Here is a 16733-nt window from a genome sequence, read left to right as displayed (position 1 = left end):
GCTGATTTCCAATCACAAATAGCAGTCTGCAGACGCGAACCGGCTGGCGATTTACGTAGTAGGTCAGCGGCTGGCTGGAGTCGGTGGCTGGCTCCTCTGTCTCTGCAGACGGAGTGGGGCTGTTGACTTGTTGATTTGTGCAGTACCTCTAGATGCGTGAGGTAGCACTGCGCCACCCGGTGGTCTTCCACACCTCCAGCACCTTTTCCCTGACTTGACCCAGTACCCTCTGCTCTGTTGATAGTTGCTTGAAGGCTGAGCACTGGTTGAAATAGTGCTTGAGGCTGTCCCAGAATGGGCAGTACTACTTGGGCTTGTCTGATGCTCGAGGAGGGGGCGATGGTGGCTTTGATGGCCCCGCTAGCTTTGCAGGGGGTCACATCTAAGCAGGATTGTGCTCTGCTTTGCCGTAGTATCCTGCCAGCGGTCTGGTTGTCTCTCCACCGGGGCTCTGGAGTGACTGAATGAGCCGTCATCCTCCTAGACGCAGACTTCATTCTCCAGCCACTCTGCAAAGTTCAGCAGAGTCGAGATGGGCGTGTGAGGGGTTGTTGACAAAGCGCTTGAAGTGCGCTCATAGGTCATGTGGCAGCTTGGACAGCAGACGTGACACGAGATCCACACTCCAATTCTGTTCTTCCCTCGCTCCCTAGCTGGTCCAGCATTCCCAAAAGGCCCTCACCTGCAGCATAAACCGGCGGAACCCTCTGCTGTCCCTTCTGACTAGTGACTGGTGAGTAAGTCAACTCAAAGTAAATGGCAAACCTCCTTACAGAAGAGCTGTATGGCTTCATTCTCCTAACAAAACAATGCCATAGGCTTTTTGTTGTAGGTTTATCACTCTGAGTTCTCTTACCCAGGGTTGTCACTAAAGCTCGTAGGCCTACTTGGAATACCCCCAGAACAAGCATGGGCTGCTTGTTTCACTTCAGTGGGAGAAAGGGAGATCTCTCTTCTGTGTCATTAATTGATTGTTGGTTTCAAAAAAAGTCCTATCAAGAATTGTCCATGACGTATAGGTATCAGAATCTAAAAAATAATCACATATGCAGTCAGCTTAAGATGGCTGTAGGCAGCTACATGAAGTTGAATCCACCTATTTACTTTTTGGGGGAGTAGCCTAGCGACTGCCTGTGTCACCAAGACCCTGGTGATATGCCACAGGTCATTGCGACTTTTTGTCTGTTTATTTAGCCCAATGAAAACTAAACAAGCCCAATAAAGTCATTTAGGTGAAAGACTTCCATGTGACTAAAATAAACTCACATTAACACTCTCAGTGATTGTTTTTTTTTTTTTATTTTATTTTTTTTATCATTTAACCAGAAAAGATAAAAAGGAATGAATCCACTGATTTGGCAAACTTTTTGTTGAGACAATATGTTATTTTTAACTATGTTTTGGAGGGTTTTTTTTATTTTTATTTTTTAATTATAGTTCAGCTCTGATCAAATCAATCTGACGTGAGTGCTAGTTTTTTTTTTTTTTTTTTTTTTTGCGCACACTTATCTCAAACCCAAGCTAGCCTATGTTATAGCTGAACTTCTGATAGGCCTACAGCGCATTGCTAACAAGGGCCCATGAAATACTTTGGCCATATGATCAACGCATGGGAAAACTCTGTGCAAGTGATTCGTGTCAACCGATTTGCGAATACCTTAGACACGCCCATATGAACTTTGACAGGAAGCGTCGTTTTGCCGGGAATGCAAATACCACGTGTCTCCGGCAGCCCGGCTGTGAAGCATTGCAGTGCAATTCACGTTTTCACAAGGAGCGGTTGTAAGATGGCGGCCCGGTGGGGAACAGGCGAAGAGATTTTAACTACTCATAATATGGAGTTTTTCTCGACTACAAGCCTGGATGAGGTATGGAATAGACAAAAATAACATCCGATAAATCAAATTGTATTATTGGGTGTAATCCCTGCGTGTATTTAGATGAAGATGCTCGCCAGAGAAAGGATGCGCACGCTAAAGTGACACGTGGATAGTTGTGGAATGAGACGTAAAAGTCGTGATAAGCGACTTGCTACGATTTTTTTACTTCACTTTTTGTCGTCGGTTAGGTTTAGTTTCAAAATGTGGATATAATGCATGAGTTGTGATCACTTGATCGAATAATTATCCCAAACACGGCGATTGTATTTGTGAAGACGCATGCGTGTGTTGTGTACATCGTGTGCTTGATGGGTTTGCATGCCGAGTTTCCCTTAGCTGCTAACTAGCATTTTAGCAATATAGCTAGCTCGATGATTCAGATGCAGTTAGTATCACTCGAAATAAACGATGCATGAAATGTGTGTTCAGAGATGATTTAAGAATTATATTTTATATATGTTGATTTAGGTGTCAGTTTGTGAATAGTATACATCTAGCTGATATGGTGCTTTGTCCAACTGGTTCTTATTGAAAGTGTTAACGTGCTTCATTCACAAATTTATCGTCAGCAGGCAAGAATGACCATTTCATTGATAATGCATTTGTGTCCAGATATTGGGTTTTATGTAATGCGTTTTTTGTTTGAATTTGTTCTTTAGATGTTTTAAGGGTTTCTAATTCCGATGTCTTGCCTGACTTCCACGTGGTTCCAGCATGTTGCATTTATGTAGTTACATGATGTTGCATCCAAGCCGTTGAAGAAACTTGTAGCAGCATTAATGTGCCTAATAACATTGTCAATGTGAAATGCAGTAAGAATGTATGGATGCAATGTAACACAATGTAAAAGTTGTGTTTTGATGCTCCGGGCGGAGACTAGATTCGCAGCACCAGCGCAAAGCAGACGAAGCGTCGATATCTTTGGATCCTATTGGTATTCTATGTGATTATAAGCCCTGTGACAGTTGGCAAACATACAACGGGCGGATACTGTCAGATAATATTTGCAGATATGAATTGCTGCTATAATGAGATTATAGTTTCATGTGTTATCAGAATACAAAGTATTCCACTGGAAGTAAACACGTGGGTCATTTTAGTTTGGTCGTCTTTGTTTTGAAATTGACAGTCTGTTCCGGTTGGTTATGAAATTGCATATGGCTTAAATCGTGGAAAGTAATACCATTTGTAAATGTGTGAATGGTTTCTGATTTTTTAAACTATACGATTCGAACATCCCGGTAGTTTGTTATCCGCAACACGTGGGTTCGTAAGGTGCGGTGGAAGTCCCGTGTCCACCCGGTACGTCCGGTGACGCGATGCTTCAGGCACGTGGGTGACATCGCATGGAGTCATCAGTGGCATTAAAGTCTTTTTTTCCGTAAACACTTTGTTACATTTGAACTAAAAGATCACAAGAGTAGTGGTATATATGAGTGAGTAGTATATTCCACGTCATTGATGATTTGTTTTCAACTATAACTTAATTCAATCATATTTAAAGTCATATGAAGGGGGGAAAAAGCAATGTTTTCGAATGTTTCATGCTATTTGCACAGACTAGTGTGTGTTTCTCAATGTTTTATCTATTATTGTGAATTAAATGTTATCCAAACACTTTAAACAAGTCAATTCAGTATCAGACTGAAGTTGGCAAGCACAAAGGTTGCTGGTAGACAAATGGCCCTAATGATCTTTGTGGAGTCTGGTCAGAACTGGCTGTTGTCAATGAAAATACTTTTTGAAGACACTAATTGGATCGTGTATGATACAAGAATGACTGTCAGAAGCCCTGTGTTTGGAAATAAGTGTGAAAGTAGACATCGTTGTGAATTACAAGATATGTCTCTATACTTAAGAACACCACCTATGTTGATGGCTGTGCTTGATGGGGTACATTTTAGGATCGGCCCTCAAGTGTCTGCAACCGTTTTATAGGCTAATCCTCATACGTTGTTTGTGTTAACTCTGCTCTGGTCCTGGGAACGAAATTAACTCACACTATCCTCGCTGGAATGTTTAGCAGAGGTTAGATTTACATCTGTCTTAAGGGCACGTGACATTGTCTGTAATGGAGAACAGCACCTTTTACTTCTCACCTCAATACTCATACTTGTTTAATGCCTCGGGCAGAAAAGGATCATTCTACCCCAGCCAGGCAGATTACCAAGCACTTTGTGCAATCCGAATGAAGAGTAATGTGTCCAAACTGGTCTGACTTGATGCTGGACAGTCTGTGAAAAGTAGTTATGTTTCCTCCAGAAAGGCCTAACCTGTACCCTAGTATCTGTGCCCTAATCCCTCCACCTCCATCCCACAGGCTGAGGCCCTTCAGGGTGCTCTCGTGGTGGACTGCATGGAGGACCAGGGCCTGCACGCTGGAGATGTGGTGGAAGCTTTGCAAGGCTGCTTGGACCCCTCCATCCTGTCCATCTTTGAGGACTCCCCCACTGGAGAGGTATGTGTGTGTGTAAGCATGGATGTCAGGACATGTGTTGACATTCTGCTGAGTAGACCGGTTTGCCTCACGTGGAATTACATCATGGATTGGTGTGCAGTCAACTGTGCTCAGAGGCCATGCCATTGTCTTGTATTAGGCCCTCATTTTGAATGTAAAGTGGTGATCTAGCAGAGCTATGCGTTTTTTTTGTCTTCAGGCAAAAATTGGAATTGACGAGGAGAGTGAAGCGAATTTGCTTACTGCATTAACCGAAGTACTTGACAACGTGGACGACGAGAACCTGTCGCCATTCGACATGTTGCCAGACGTGGAGCTGTTAACAGGTCAAAAGGGCCGCGAGCTCTCGCCGGTGAGTCCCCCAGCTGCTCGCCACCTGTGATGGAGCTTCAGAGCTCTGATGGGTGAAGGGAGTGAAAGTGTGTCTGCAAGCACTTGATAGTAGTTGCCTTTGTGCGCCCTTTGAGTAATTGCTTGTGCATTATGTCCAGGTGGTTTTAACCTCATGGAGATTTTTTCTTCTGTTCTTCCCTTCAGTTAAGAAAGCTCTTTTGCCTGTCACGGTCACCCCCAGACAGAGAATCCATGTTCAACTCAAGAGCATTTTCCAGTCCAGGAAAGGTAAAACAGTCAAGTCCTCATTACCAGTTTCATTGTTTTGATTACTTCCCACACATGAATATCTCTGTCCAACTATTGCCATCCACCATCTGTGACTCAACTATGACTGCTTAAACATCTGTGCCTGTGCGGAATAGAGTAAACAGTAGTGTAACAGTAGAGAACTGTGCAAATAGCATGTGTGACCTAGGATGACCCCAATGGTCATTTATCAGCCTGCCGAGTCTCATTACAAAGAATCTCAGCCTAAGAGTGCCACCGTCTGTTGTCACTCAGTCTTTGATATGTCTGTCTGCAGAGTTTACCCAGGATGCCAAGCGTGACGATACAGAGGAGCGACGGCGAGGACGAGGAGGAAATGGCACACCTGTCCGACATCGAGCCGTCTGTGGACCTGCTGGATTGGAGCAGTGTGTCACTGGAGCAGGACGGGAGCTGTGTGGCGGTCACCCTGGGCGACCTGGTCAAACACATGCACTGCATGGCCGTGTGCCTGGAGGACGGCACTGGTGAACAGATGCTTCCGGAAGGCGGGATTGTGCTGGAGGTGGTGGACCAGGGAGAGCACGGCGAACCCATCCTGGCCATCCCTGATCTGAGCTTTGAGCTGCCGGACGCCGGTTCCAAACAGGAGGTTCCAGACCAGACCCACGTGGTGGGTCAGGAGCACCCTGCTCCGGAGGCAGACGCGCCAGTGGACGCCGTGAAGCCCGCTGGGTCACCGCCGCCAGTGCTGGAGGACCAGGAAGAGAAGGTGGTCATCAAGCGGCCGAAGGAGGAGGTGACCGAGAAGTGTCCCTCGCGCAGGAAAAAGAAACGGAAAAACAAAGAGGCCCAACCTCCGCCCGTGTCGGAGGGGAGGGTCTTGAGAAGCACCACAAAGGATCTGACCAAGAAAACTCAGGAAGAGCAAGAGCTGCTGAAGAGTAGAAAGAAGGTGACCTTTGGCCCTGTCGTCTCGGCAACAACACTGGCCTCCGAGATCGCCCCTACACCCAAGGCTACCTTGGCTGACCACCCTCAGGTGACGCCCCGACCCCCTGTGGACGAGAACCCTGCCCCCACATGTGATGAGCTCAGGATGGATGCCAGCGCACCCAAAGCTACGCCGGCTCCTGCATCGCCACCTGTGCCAGCCCCATCACCTGTGCCTGTGGCAGTGCCCGCACCCAGTGCTACCTCTCCTGCGCCGGTCGACGCGTGCGCCCAGGAGAAGGTCCCCGAGGAGCCGGCGCCGGCGGCCAGCGAGCCCAAACCCAAGCCGCTGAGCCTGCAGCAGTACCGGCTCCTGCGGCAGCAGAAGAGGCCCGCTCCGCTGGACAAGGCCGGCGACAACAGCACCAAGTGGCCCTCTCTGCCCGAGCCGCCCAAGGAGCTGCCCCCCATCCCCTGCCTGCCGCAGCCCAGCCCTAAGGACCCACGCCACCTGGTGGCCGCTAAGGAGCCCATTCCCGTCGAGAAGCCAGCCTGGCAGCCCAAGGGTCTGGCCGCTCCCCCCACTCCCGAAGCCCTCTTGGTGCCACCTGCCTCGCTGGTGGCTGCCTCCAGTAAATCTGCTGTGCCCAAGCCCGTGTCTGTGCAACCTTCCCCTGCCTCCACCCCCAGTCCCACTCCTGCCCCTAGCTCCGCCCCTACTCCTGCCCCTGCCCCTGTTGCTGTGCCCACCCCTGCCCCCACTTCGGTAGCCGCGTCTCAGAACACTACGACCAGCGATGCCCCGCTGAGCGCCACTCAGCCGGCTGTAGCGCTGCAAGCTGCTGTTAACAAGACTGCTCCACTTCCAAGTGCCACTACGCCCACCGCCTCCCAGGTGCTGCAGGCCATCGTGTCCCGGCCGCACATCGCCCAGCTGCTCGCCGCGGCCCTCAAGGGCCAGAAGCTGCCCCTCGTATCGCCTCAGGTCCGTAGCAGCGCCCCAACACCCCAAGCCCAGAGTGATGTTTACCCCAGAACCACTACAGAGGCCCAGCCCTCTGCTGCCGCTGCTGCCGCCACCCCACAGAAGGTGGTTGCTACTCCTGCAGCTGCTGTTTCTGTTGCTCCTTCACAAGCCCAGAAAAAGTCAGAGCAGACCGTGGTGTCACCCAAGCCGGAGGCAGTCAAAGTGGCGATGCCAGTCACAGTGACCCAGCCGCTGCGGCAGCAGCAGCAGAGACAGGCGCCCGTGGCAGCTGCTGTGCCCACCAGCTCTCCTATGGTGGCAGCCCAGAGCCAGCGTAAAGCCCTACCTGCACAGCCGAAGCAAACACCAGCTGTGGCACCACCCAAAGGGAAGAGTCAGACCGATGAGCTGATTGAGTCTTTTACAAGTGAAATTGGTAAGCAATGTTTGTGTGTGTGTATAAAGTTTTCAAGTGTGTGCAGGTGGTTGTTGTGCATTACTATATGAAGATTTTCAGATGTTTGAATTGCACCATTTTTTCCCCTTCTGTTATCTGTAGGTATTGAAGCTTCTGATCTTGCTAGCCTGCTGGAGCAGTTTGAGGAGACACAAGGTAAGCAACTGTTTGCTCCTATGGCTCTGTTGACCCGGTCAAAGTGTTGGTGAACAGCCCCTGGTTGTAAGGGGGTGGCTTAGTCCTTCCCTTTCTGTGTCTTTCTAAATTTAACAGACAGAGAGAAAGTATAGAATAGCAGGGCTATAACTGGAATTAGCCGTAACGTCAGAGGAGAGTGTAGGTTTTGAGGGCATGTTCTTTGGTGTTGGGTGGCAACATTGGAGTAGGCTGGGATTCCTTGGTTAGGCCTTGGTAAGTGACCAGGGTGTACGTTCTCACGATCAGTATTGGTTGTTTGCGTTACCGTGAAACGAGGTAGGTGAACATGATCTTGGAAACGTGATAGCGTGGATAGGTTTGGTGTGGCTGTGTGAGGCTCGGCGCTGATGGTGGGTTAACCTGGAGCAGAGTTCACTTTCAAAACGTAGCATTTTGTGTAGCACTTGGAACGCTTTATCTCAGCAGGCCTTTGCTGGTTGCTTGTTCTTATCTTATCTGGACACCCATTAATTGGCCTTTAGTGTAAAAGCTGGTATTTGGAGTTTGAACACATTTTTCACCTAGTTCCTCGTAGCCATAGTGTGCCACCTGTAGATTCGGCACGGTGTGTATTGGTGATGGCAGAATGGTAAACGAAGACGCCATGAAGTAACTGTTCAAGTGATGGTTGTCTGTGACTGAGAGGGTCCTAGTGGTTCTGTTGACATGGGTGTAGTAGTAAGGAGAGCTCTTAAAGAGGCACTGATTCTAGGAGAGTCACTGCTGTGCTGGCTCGAGGGCAAAATGAGTGTGATCTTGTGCAACCGGAACAGCTGCCATGTGCTCATGCATGCGTGGCCACTGGAATTCTGCCCTGTCCGCAAATCCATTTTCACACAGGGTGGGGCAGGCGGGCGGACGGAGGGTCGGGGGTAGACGAGTGGACACTGGGTTTGTCTGAGTGCAGGCGTCACTCTCATCCAGAACATCATTGTCTGTCTGTGTGGGTGTGAGGCCATCGGGGTTGATGTTCCCATCGATAACAGTTTGGACATGACTTCATACAGCTAGTCTGGTATTTCAGACAAGCAACATAAAACCTTGCCTGTGGAAGTTATGGTGTTTTATTTTGTTCAATTCCAAGTTGTTCAGCGTTGCCAAACTCATTCTTTTTTCTGACCTTGTTAATTTAACTAGTTCCCATGGAAATGGCCTGAAATGGCCTATCAAGTAGTGACATGTTGGTCTAATTATTGAATCCCTGAGCATCTGGAAATGCTGGTTCTCTTTGGCGTTCTGCTTGACAACCATGTGTAAAAGCCTGCTTTCATTATTATTGTATTGGAACCGTGTCCTTTGCCACTCCTCAACCCAGTTCCTCCAGCAGTTATTTGGCTGTTTGTAATAACCAGAAAGCTCTGCTCTGTTCTATGTGGGGCATGCCTGTCAACATACAATCCTATACATGGATAAAGCCTACCTTGCAGTGACAAGATTTGGGAAAGATTCTTGAAAGAGTGTAGTCTTGAGTAAAGCTTGAATGAGGAGTATTAGTTAAGACTACACTCTTTCAAGAATCTTTCCCGAATCTTGTCAGTGTACGGTAGACTTAAGTTGTATTTGTAAACACACCAAACCATATTGAAAAAGCATTCAGATATCAGCCATGAGATTGGCTTCAGACTGTTGGTGTCATTGTAATAAATACATTTTGTTGGCATATTCGACATGCCACCCAATGAGATTGACATGTCATGCTGTGACATTCAATACACTTGTTTGTTAAGAGTAGACCAGGTTCAGGCCTTGGGTCCAGAGGTGGTTTGTCCTAGCAATAAGCATAGGAAGGGTGGTCGATTGCAGGGAGGGTGTATGTGCAAACATAGTAGAAATACTCTTGCCAGTATTACTCCACTAATGCTTTTGGGTCTTCAGTAGTAATTCGCGTGTATGTTTTAAAACACCGGTGCTGTCGGGTCGTGGTGTGGCCTGCCCATTCATCCTTCCCCCTCCGTCTCTCCCCCCTCCCCCCGCAGCCAAGGTGGAGCGCAGTGTGCCGGAGGTCTTTGGCAGAGCAGCCGCTGTAGGAAACTCCAGGTGAGTATCGCTCAGGAGAACACAGTAGGAGTTACCCTACAGCATTCACGCTGCTCAGACACACGGTCCAAGCACAGACACGTTTGTGTGTGTTTGTGTCTGTGTACACATATGTGTGTGTGGTGGTGGTGGTGGTGGTACCACCATGCCATCGCCAAGACCTACCGCAAACCGAAGAGGTATGGGGACATCCCAGCCCTAGAATGGGGAGCTGGTCTGTCATGCCTATTCAGCAAATAACAAATAACAAGTATATCTGCTTATCGGTTCTGTTAATTGTTTGTTTTATGTACTTTTCCCACTATTGTAGTCCTAATGATGAGATACTTTTGTTTGCATTTCCAGTGTCGAGACAACTATGGAAAGTAAAGCTTTGGAAGGAACCAAAGTCCATGACCTGGGTAGCACCGCAGGTGAGTCAAGTCTGCAAATTACGTTTGATTTTATTTCATGCTGGTCTCGTCACTCAGAAAGGTGTTAATGTAACTGGTTGGGTTACTATGAAACCGCATAGAACATCAACCAACTCAATCTGGGAGTTGTGTGTCATGTCTTGAGTGGGATGATGTATTTCTCACTTCCCTCCTGAGAGAGGTGTGTGTGTGTCGCGTTCTGGTAAAGTGCTTGTGATTCTGGTCAAACTGTGTCGTCTGTTGTTCTCACCCCCCGCTGTGTTTTCCCTGAAGGGCTCACTCCTCCAGGAACCCCTCCCCATCAGATGTGGAAACCCCTGGTGCCAGCTGTCTTGCAGGGCAAAAGCAAGATGGCCGACGGCACCAAGCAGACCCCCACCAAGCTGACCATCCAGATCGAGCCTCGGCCCCTTCCGTCAAACAAACTCCGTGGCAAGGTTCAGCCCAGCGCGGCTGCCTTCCAGCCTTTCTCCCCCGACCACGACTACTGCCTCCCCTCGAAAGAGTCTTCCTCTGAGGTTGGCAAACGCTGGAACATCAAACAGCAGCCCAGCATTACCATCAAGACCATTGATCTCCCCTCGGAGGTCAAGGTGCCACGGCAACCGTTGGCACGGTGCCCCCCGGTGGTCAGCGCGTGCAGCAAGCCCAGCGGAGCTCCTCGGCCTCTGGACGAACAGGCTCTGGCCAGCTCAGTCCTGGTGACCCCGGACGCCTCCCCGTCAAGGGTCGAACCGGAGGGGTCGAGAACGAGAAGCCCGAAGCGGGAATGTTCCTCAGGCCACGGCTTGCGCTCCCCTAGCCCCTGTCACAGGAAGAGGGGTCGAGCAAGGCGGCGCCAGTCGGACCACTCCAGATCCAGCAGTTCAGGCTCCAGTTCCAGGTCTTCATCCAGATCTCAATCCCGATCACCCCCTAGAAAAAGGTAAAGAACTACTATTAGCTGTTTGACCTCTTTCCTTAGACATTTGGGGGTTGAAACAAAACCGACACTTCGACCTCAACCTTTTTGTATGGCCAACAGTAAGAAATGCCAGAGTTGTATGGGTTAGCTTTTGAATATGGTCCATGATGGTGTCCCTCCAATCCAATGTCCGCTCCTGAAGTAAAACCTCTCTTGCTTTGGCTTGTCAGTGGCTCACTGTCGCTCTGGTGTTTGTTGATTGTTTGTTTGCAGATGTTATCGCTCACACCGCTCTGAGAGCACATCTAGTTCCCGGTCCCGGTCCCGGTCCAGGTCCAGGTCGCGCTCGCGGTCCGAGTCCCGCTCGCCGCACAGACGGCGGAGGTACTCCTACTCGAGCTCGCGCTCTGGGTCCTGGAGTAGGTCCAGGTCCCGCTCCAGTTCCCCAAATTCTCACAGGCACTGGAGGGGCAGGAACAGGTGAGACATCACTTCACTTCAATTGACATTTTGACTTTTCAAAAACCTGAGTCGGAGTGCATTTGTGCTTTTTGTTGCATTGAAGTTGTTTGGGAAAAGAGCAAGCACACTGTCTTGCGTCTTGTTGTGTGCAATACGTCTTTATAGATCGTATTTCTTTTCTCCAGTTCTAGGTCCAGTCGTCACAGCAAGCGGGAACGCAGTGAAGAAGTGAAAAGGCGCAAAGAGAAGGCTATTGTAAGTGTTACACAAACACACGCACACGCGCACACACACAGTAGCTAGGTGTGAATCTGTTTCCAGCCATTCAGGTTGATGACTCTTGTGCTTTATGACTACAGGAGGAGCGTCGGGTGGTTTACGTGGGCCGCATCCGTGCAGGGATGACCCGTTCTGAGCTGAAGGAGCGCTTCTCGCTGTACGGAGAGATTGAGGACTGCACCTTGCACTTTAGAGAACATGGGTAAGTTGCTTTAATAAAGCTGTCTGTCTCATATTTGAATGGTCTAATAGTCTTTACAAAGTACTAGCATCCATGTGTCAACCCATATTTGTTTATGTCTACTTTCAGGGACAATTATGGCTTTGTGACTTACTACGACACAAAAGATGCCTTTACTGCCATCGAGAATGGTGGCAAGCTCCGGCGACCCAACGAGCTTCCGTTTGACCTCTGCTTCGGAGGTCGGCGGCAGTTCTGCAAAACCAGTTACGCTGATCTTGGTAAGTAGTTGTAGGCACTAAGCTTAAAGATGAATAACACAACAATGCTTTAGATGCATAAAACAAGGTAATGTATGATCCTATATGTAGGAAATAATTGTGTGGATGGCTAGCCTGGAGATGCACTGATTTTCTAACTGGATTCTATTGGCCTGAAATGATACTCTGCACTCAAAACTCCACAAGTATCATTTGAAATCGCTTTCAGAAGTAAAGGCATCAGTAACTTTTAGACTGGACTCGACAGTGTGGTGTGATGTGTGAACTGATAAGAAATTGTACTACCAGTATGGATAAACTGCATTAAGTGTTAAAGGTGACATAGAATGGAAATAATTGTTGTCTTGGTTTTGATGTATTAGGAGAGGTTGTGCATAACCAAAGAGCCATCATGAACATGAGGCATGGTTGTGCCCTCCTGCATACGAAAATCTTGAACTTAAAAGTAGCCGGATGGGCTAATGGGTGAATTAGAACAAAGCCTACTTGTGATGTAAAATATTGCAAAGCCATTGAAGTTCAATTGGGCTGTCCAAAGAGGGCGCCATTTAGTCGAACGGACCATTTCAATACCCAGCCTAAATACAAGGTTTTAATTGGGCTTGTAAAATTGCAATTGAGTTTAATTTTTATGAATCAAAGTTGAATATATACTATTGCAACATCAGAGAACACAGTGCAATACTCGATTCATCCATTCTATGTCCTCTTAAGTTTGTAAGCCACTGTCTCACTTTTCTCCCCCTCATTGTTAATCTCTTGTAGATTCAAATCGAGAGTATGATCCAGCAACCTCCAAACGCAAATTTGATGCACTAGACTTCGACACTTTACTCAAGCAAGCTCAGAAAAACTTGAAAAGGTAACATGGAGAAGCCTGGGTGGCAGAACAGGAGATCAAAATCTATTACCTCAAGGCCTTCGCTGGCCTCCTCCGCTGCCCAGATTTTTGTTTTGGTTGACTGTTTTTGTTTTAGTTTTGTCCTAGTTTTTTGTTTTTTTGCAAGCTTACACCTTCTATTGAAGTGAAGATTTGTATTAAAAGATTAAAATAGTACCAAAAAAAACCTGAAAAAATTATTTGAAACTATGAATGGGAATTGTTTTCTTTTGTTTTTTTAAAAGATTGATTTATTTAAATGTTTTTGACTTGCCAAGCGCTGAAAACAAAACATTTTAAGAAATGGAGAATTATGTTTGAGCTTTTATCAGTGTTTGGGGATTTGTGAATTACATTGCACAAAATGTATGTCAACCCTAATAAATATTTAAACTGGTAATGTGTTGCCATGGTTATGTTTGTTTCTATGATTGGTAAAAATAAATTAATTAATTAATTAATTAATTCTACAATTCACAGTTCAATTAATGAGAATCAAAAATGCTCATCAACCATAGAAAACATTTCCTATGAACCCCTTGAGTTTCCTCTCCCAAGGACTGGCTAGGAAATAACTATGCCATTGACGGCCATTGTATCTAGAGCCATCAAACAAGCACCCAAGCTCCCGTATTCAAATCAATATACACTGCTCAAAAACACTGGTTCATAGGAGTATAGCATCAAGTCAGTCACACTTGTGGGATATTGATCTGACCCATGGAGGTATTATAAGAACTGGAGAAAGTGAACAAGTCCCGCCCCCATTAATTTCAATGGGAATGCTAGGCTAGTGAAAATTGCCAAATTTGAACGATTTTTTCAGGCTTCAACATGGCGTTTCAAGGGGCTTGTTTCCGGTGCCGTTTTACTTAGCCAATGAAGTGCCAGGTTATTGATTGACGTAAGGTACAGAAGGAGAGCTCGTGCCCACACTAAGCTCGTGCATGAGCTGAGAGTGGAACAGCCACCAATCAGCATGAGGAAAACGCAGGGAAAACGGCACCGGACATGATGTATTTCTGGAAAATGGCGACGAGGAAGTGCCTTGCTAATCGGCGAAGCTAATCAGCCAAATCCTGACCCCCTGATCTGACCAGTTATCTAACAGAGGTGGTTGTGAATCAGGTTGACCTGCTTTGATGTCAAGTGTACTAGAGGGTCAACTGTGAGACGACCCCCTAAACAGGACTGGTTTTTACAGGTGGTGGCAACTGGTAATTTTCCCCATCTTCATCCTTCTTGACTGATTTTTCACTAGTTTTGCATTTGGATAGGGTCAGTGTTACCACTGGTAGCATAAGCAGTATCTGGAGCCTACAGAGGTTGCACAGGTTAGTCCAACTCCTTCAGATTGGCACACCAATACATTCCATTGCCAAAAATATGGCTGTGTCTCCCCCTGCAGTCTCAAGAGCATGGAAGAGATTCTAGGAGACAGGCAATTGCTCTAGGAGAGCAGGGCAGAGTGGTAGAAGGTCCTTAACCCAGTAGCAGGACCAGTATCTGCTCCTTTGTGCAAGGAGGAACAGTAGGAGCCCTGCTAGAGCCTTACAGAATGACCTCCAGCAGCTCACTGGTGTGACTGTCTCTAGATTTACTATTTTGTCATTTGGAGCTGTTGGCTACCTTGAAAGCCTCATCCTTTAATGGCACTTTGGGGGGCACTTCATCTACTTGGTTTCTTTTCCCTTATGCACTGTTCATTGCAACTTCTAAACTGTGTATAAACCAGGGATGGGTAAAAACTACATCAAAATGTATTTTGAAATAAAAATACCTTAATTTTGAGTGTCAAACTAAACTACAAAAGTCAGTAGCCAATAGCCATGCCATATATCAAAATTGAATAATGTATTTTGAAAATGCTAAAAAATACCCTTAAAAGCAACACTAAAGCACTTTTCCTCTGTCGCACACACGCTATTTGTTTATCCAGAAAATAACAGACAAGGTAGAATATGTTGCATGATTTTATGAAAGTATGATGTATTGTGACATCGAAGCAAGTCAAATTTGTAGTTTCTGATGTCTCATTTCATCGAACTACAGATACACTACCCCATCTCGTAAAGTTACATAGTGCAGTTATAGCCGATAGAGGGCCGCGAAGTGAAAGCAGAAGTGCCTTTCACCCTGTTACGAGTTGATGAACCGCTGAAATGATTTTGGAAACATTATTTTAAGGTACGAAAAACACTTTAGTGTTGCTTTAAAGGGAGCATGAAATAACTTTGCAAACCTTCCACATCTGTCTGATCTATTCCTTCATCAGTACACTGATTAAGTGGACAGGGTCTGAGTCTGAGAGTAAAAATGTCACAACTGAACTGGTACAGAGTGGAGACAAGTCCATCATTGTCAATGCATGCCCAGCTTGCTTGATATTGCAGTTTAGGTGATAAATGGAGCAATGTTTTGAACAATGTAGGGCAACTTTATTACCGGTTTTATGTGATCTGATTGGATGATTCAGGGAACTTGAGGTTAGTGTGAGAGGCAGCGTATTGGGTGTGTGAGCAACCTGTGCGTTACTCATCTTGCACTGGGTCATCTTCCAAATTACAACTGAGCATCAGTCTAAGGCTACAAATGGGAAATGGGGGGGGGGGGGGGGGACTTTGAGGTGCTTTTTTGAACATGGGCAGGGACGGGGCAGAGCGTATCTGTTTTACACTTTTATGATGTCATCACAACACCAAAAATGTTGGTTCTATCTGACACCTATAAAGTAATTTGATTCAAAATACTAAGTTAATCTACTTAATCCCTCAGAACTCTGCCAGAAAGTTTTGGTCAAAGTGGACTGGGTATATTTAAATACATCAGATCAGACTTTTGCTAAATTGATACTTTATTTTTTCTAACCAAGCCTTGAGAAATATGAAGTGAAAGCTCCCCATGTTCACATTGTCCATTTCTACTTCTAAGTAAAAATGATTTGAAGGAAACTGACAGATTGTTTAGTTTAATGAAGATTTTAGATTGTAGAAGTTTAATGCACAGTATTGTGTACTGTAATATTTTATATGAATTAGATTAGAGTTAGATTGTCTTTTTCTTCTTTTTTCTCTATAAGCCAAGTGGATATAGTAATTCACTGTAAACTGGTAAGCTTTCATGTAAAACATTTTGATAGCCAAAATATTTAATTGTGTTTTTTTCATGAGGCAGTGAAAAGTCTCCAACTAATTCTTTATCGGAAATAGAGCACATTATGGCTCATGGAGCCCATGCATTTATCATGCCACTGTTTGGAGAACCTTGTACAACCCCACAACAGTTTGTTTGTGTTGCTTTTATTTTATTGTAATACAGGGTCCTGTATCACACATTCCCAAAGCTTTGTTGCTTTTTCTTCAAATCTACACTCAAATTACAGACTAGGCCTTGCACACATGAAATGCGGAGTATATATGTATGGGCCTTCACTATGGCGGTGATTGTGGATGCTCAGTAAAGCAATGCGTGTTTGCACATGTGAGTCGTCTACAGCACATTCCAAAGACCTTTGATGGGGTTTAACTCAGGACTTTGGTGGCAAATTCATCGACTCTACTGTCACAAAACACTTTAATTTGCAAGGGAGCACAATGGCGAAGGTCATGTGATCTAATGACCCTATGTCTGAGTGATGGGCAGGTTGTCAGGGCATCTATGATGCACGTTGCTCAATGAACAGCTGTAAGCCTGGGGGGGCAGTTTTATGATCTGGGGTTGTCTCAATTCTTCAGGTAAAGGGTTAGGGTCATGTTATGTTATGTGGTAATCAAATTAAATCAGATAACAACCTGACAAGA

General features: G+C 46.3%; 1 protein-coding gene across 1 annotated transcript; it reads left to right on the top strand.

The window, feature by feature from the left end:
- Positions 1-1754: 1754 nt before the first annotated feature.
- pprc1 (PPARG related coactivator 1) lies at positions 1755-13333 on the top strand. Its single transcript, XM_062519374.1, has 14 exons — positions 1755-1868; positions 4201-4338; positions 4538-4690; positions 4876-4959; positions 5258-7277; positions 7401-7454; positions 9473-9533; positions 9879-9946; positions 10220-10871; positions 11124-11330; positions 11498-11567; positions 11672-11793; positions 11902-12053; positions 12819-13333. The coding sequence occupies exons 1-14, from the start codon at positions 1788-1790 to the stop codon at positions 12917-12919; spliced, it is 3963 nt and encodes a 1320-aa protein (XP_062375358.1). The 5' UTR covers positions 1755-1787; the 3' UTR covers positions 12920-13333.
- Positions 13334-16733: the final 3400 nt, after the last annotated feature.

Source organism: Sardina pilchardus, chromosome 18 (assembly GCF_963854185.1).
Source record: "Sardina pilchardus chromosome 18, fSarPil1.1, whole genome shotgun sequence".
NCBI classification, from domain to species: Eukaryota; Metazoa; Chordata; class Actinopteri; order Clupeiformes; family Clupeidae; genus Sardina; species Sardina pilchardus.
This window is presented reverse-complemented; position numbering and strand designations above follow the sequence as displayed.

Excerpts from the sequence above, each read along its gene's own strand:
- pprc1 (XM_062519374.1), top strand. The coding sequence starts at position 1,788 with ATGGCGGCCCGGTGGGGAACAGGCGAAGAGATTTTAACTACTCATAAT. Across the intron at positions 4,691-4,875 it reads AGGGCCGCGAGCTCTCGCCG|TTAAGAAAGCTCTTTTGCCT; the intron begins GTGAGTCCCCCA and ends TCTTCCCTTCAG. Across the intron at positions 11,568-11,671 it reads GGCGCAAAGAGAAGGCTATT|GAGGAGCGTCGGGTGGTTTA; the intron begins GTAAGTGTTACA and ends TTATGACTACAG.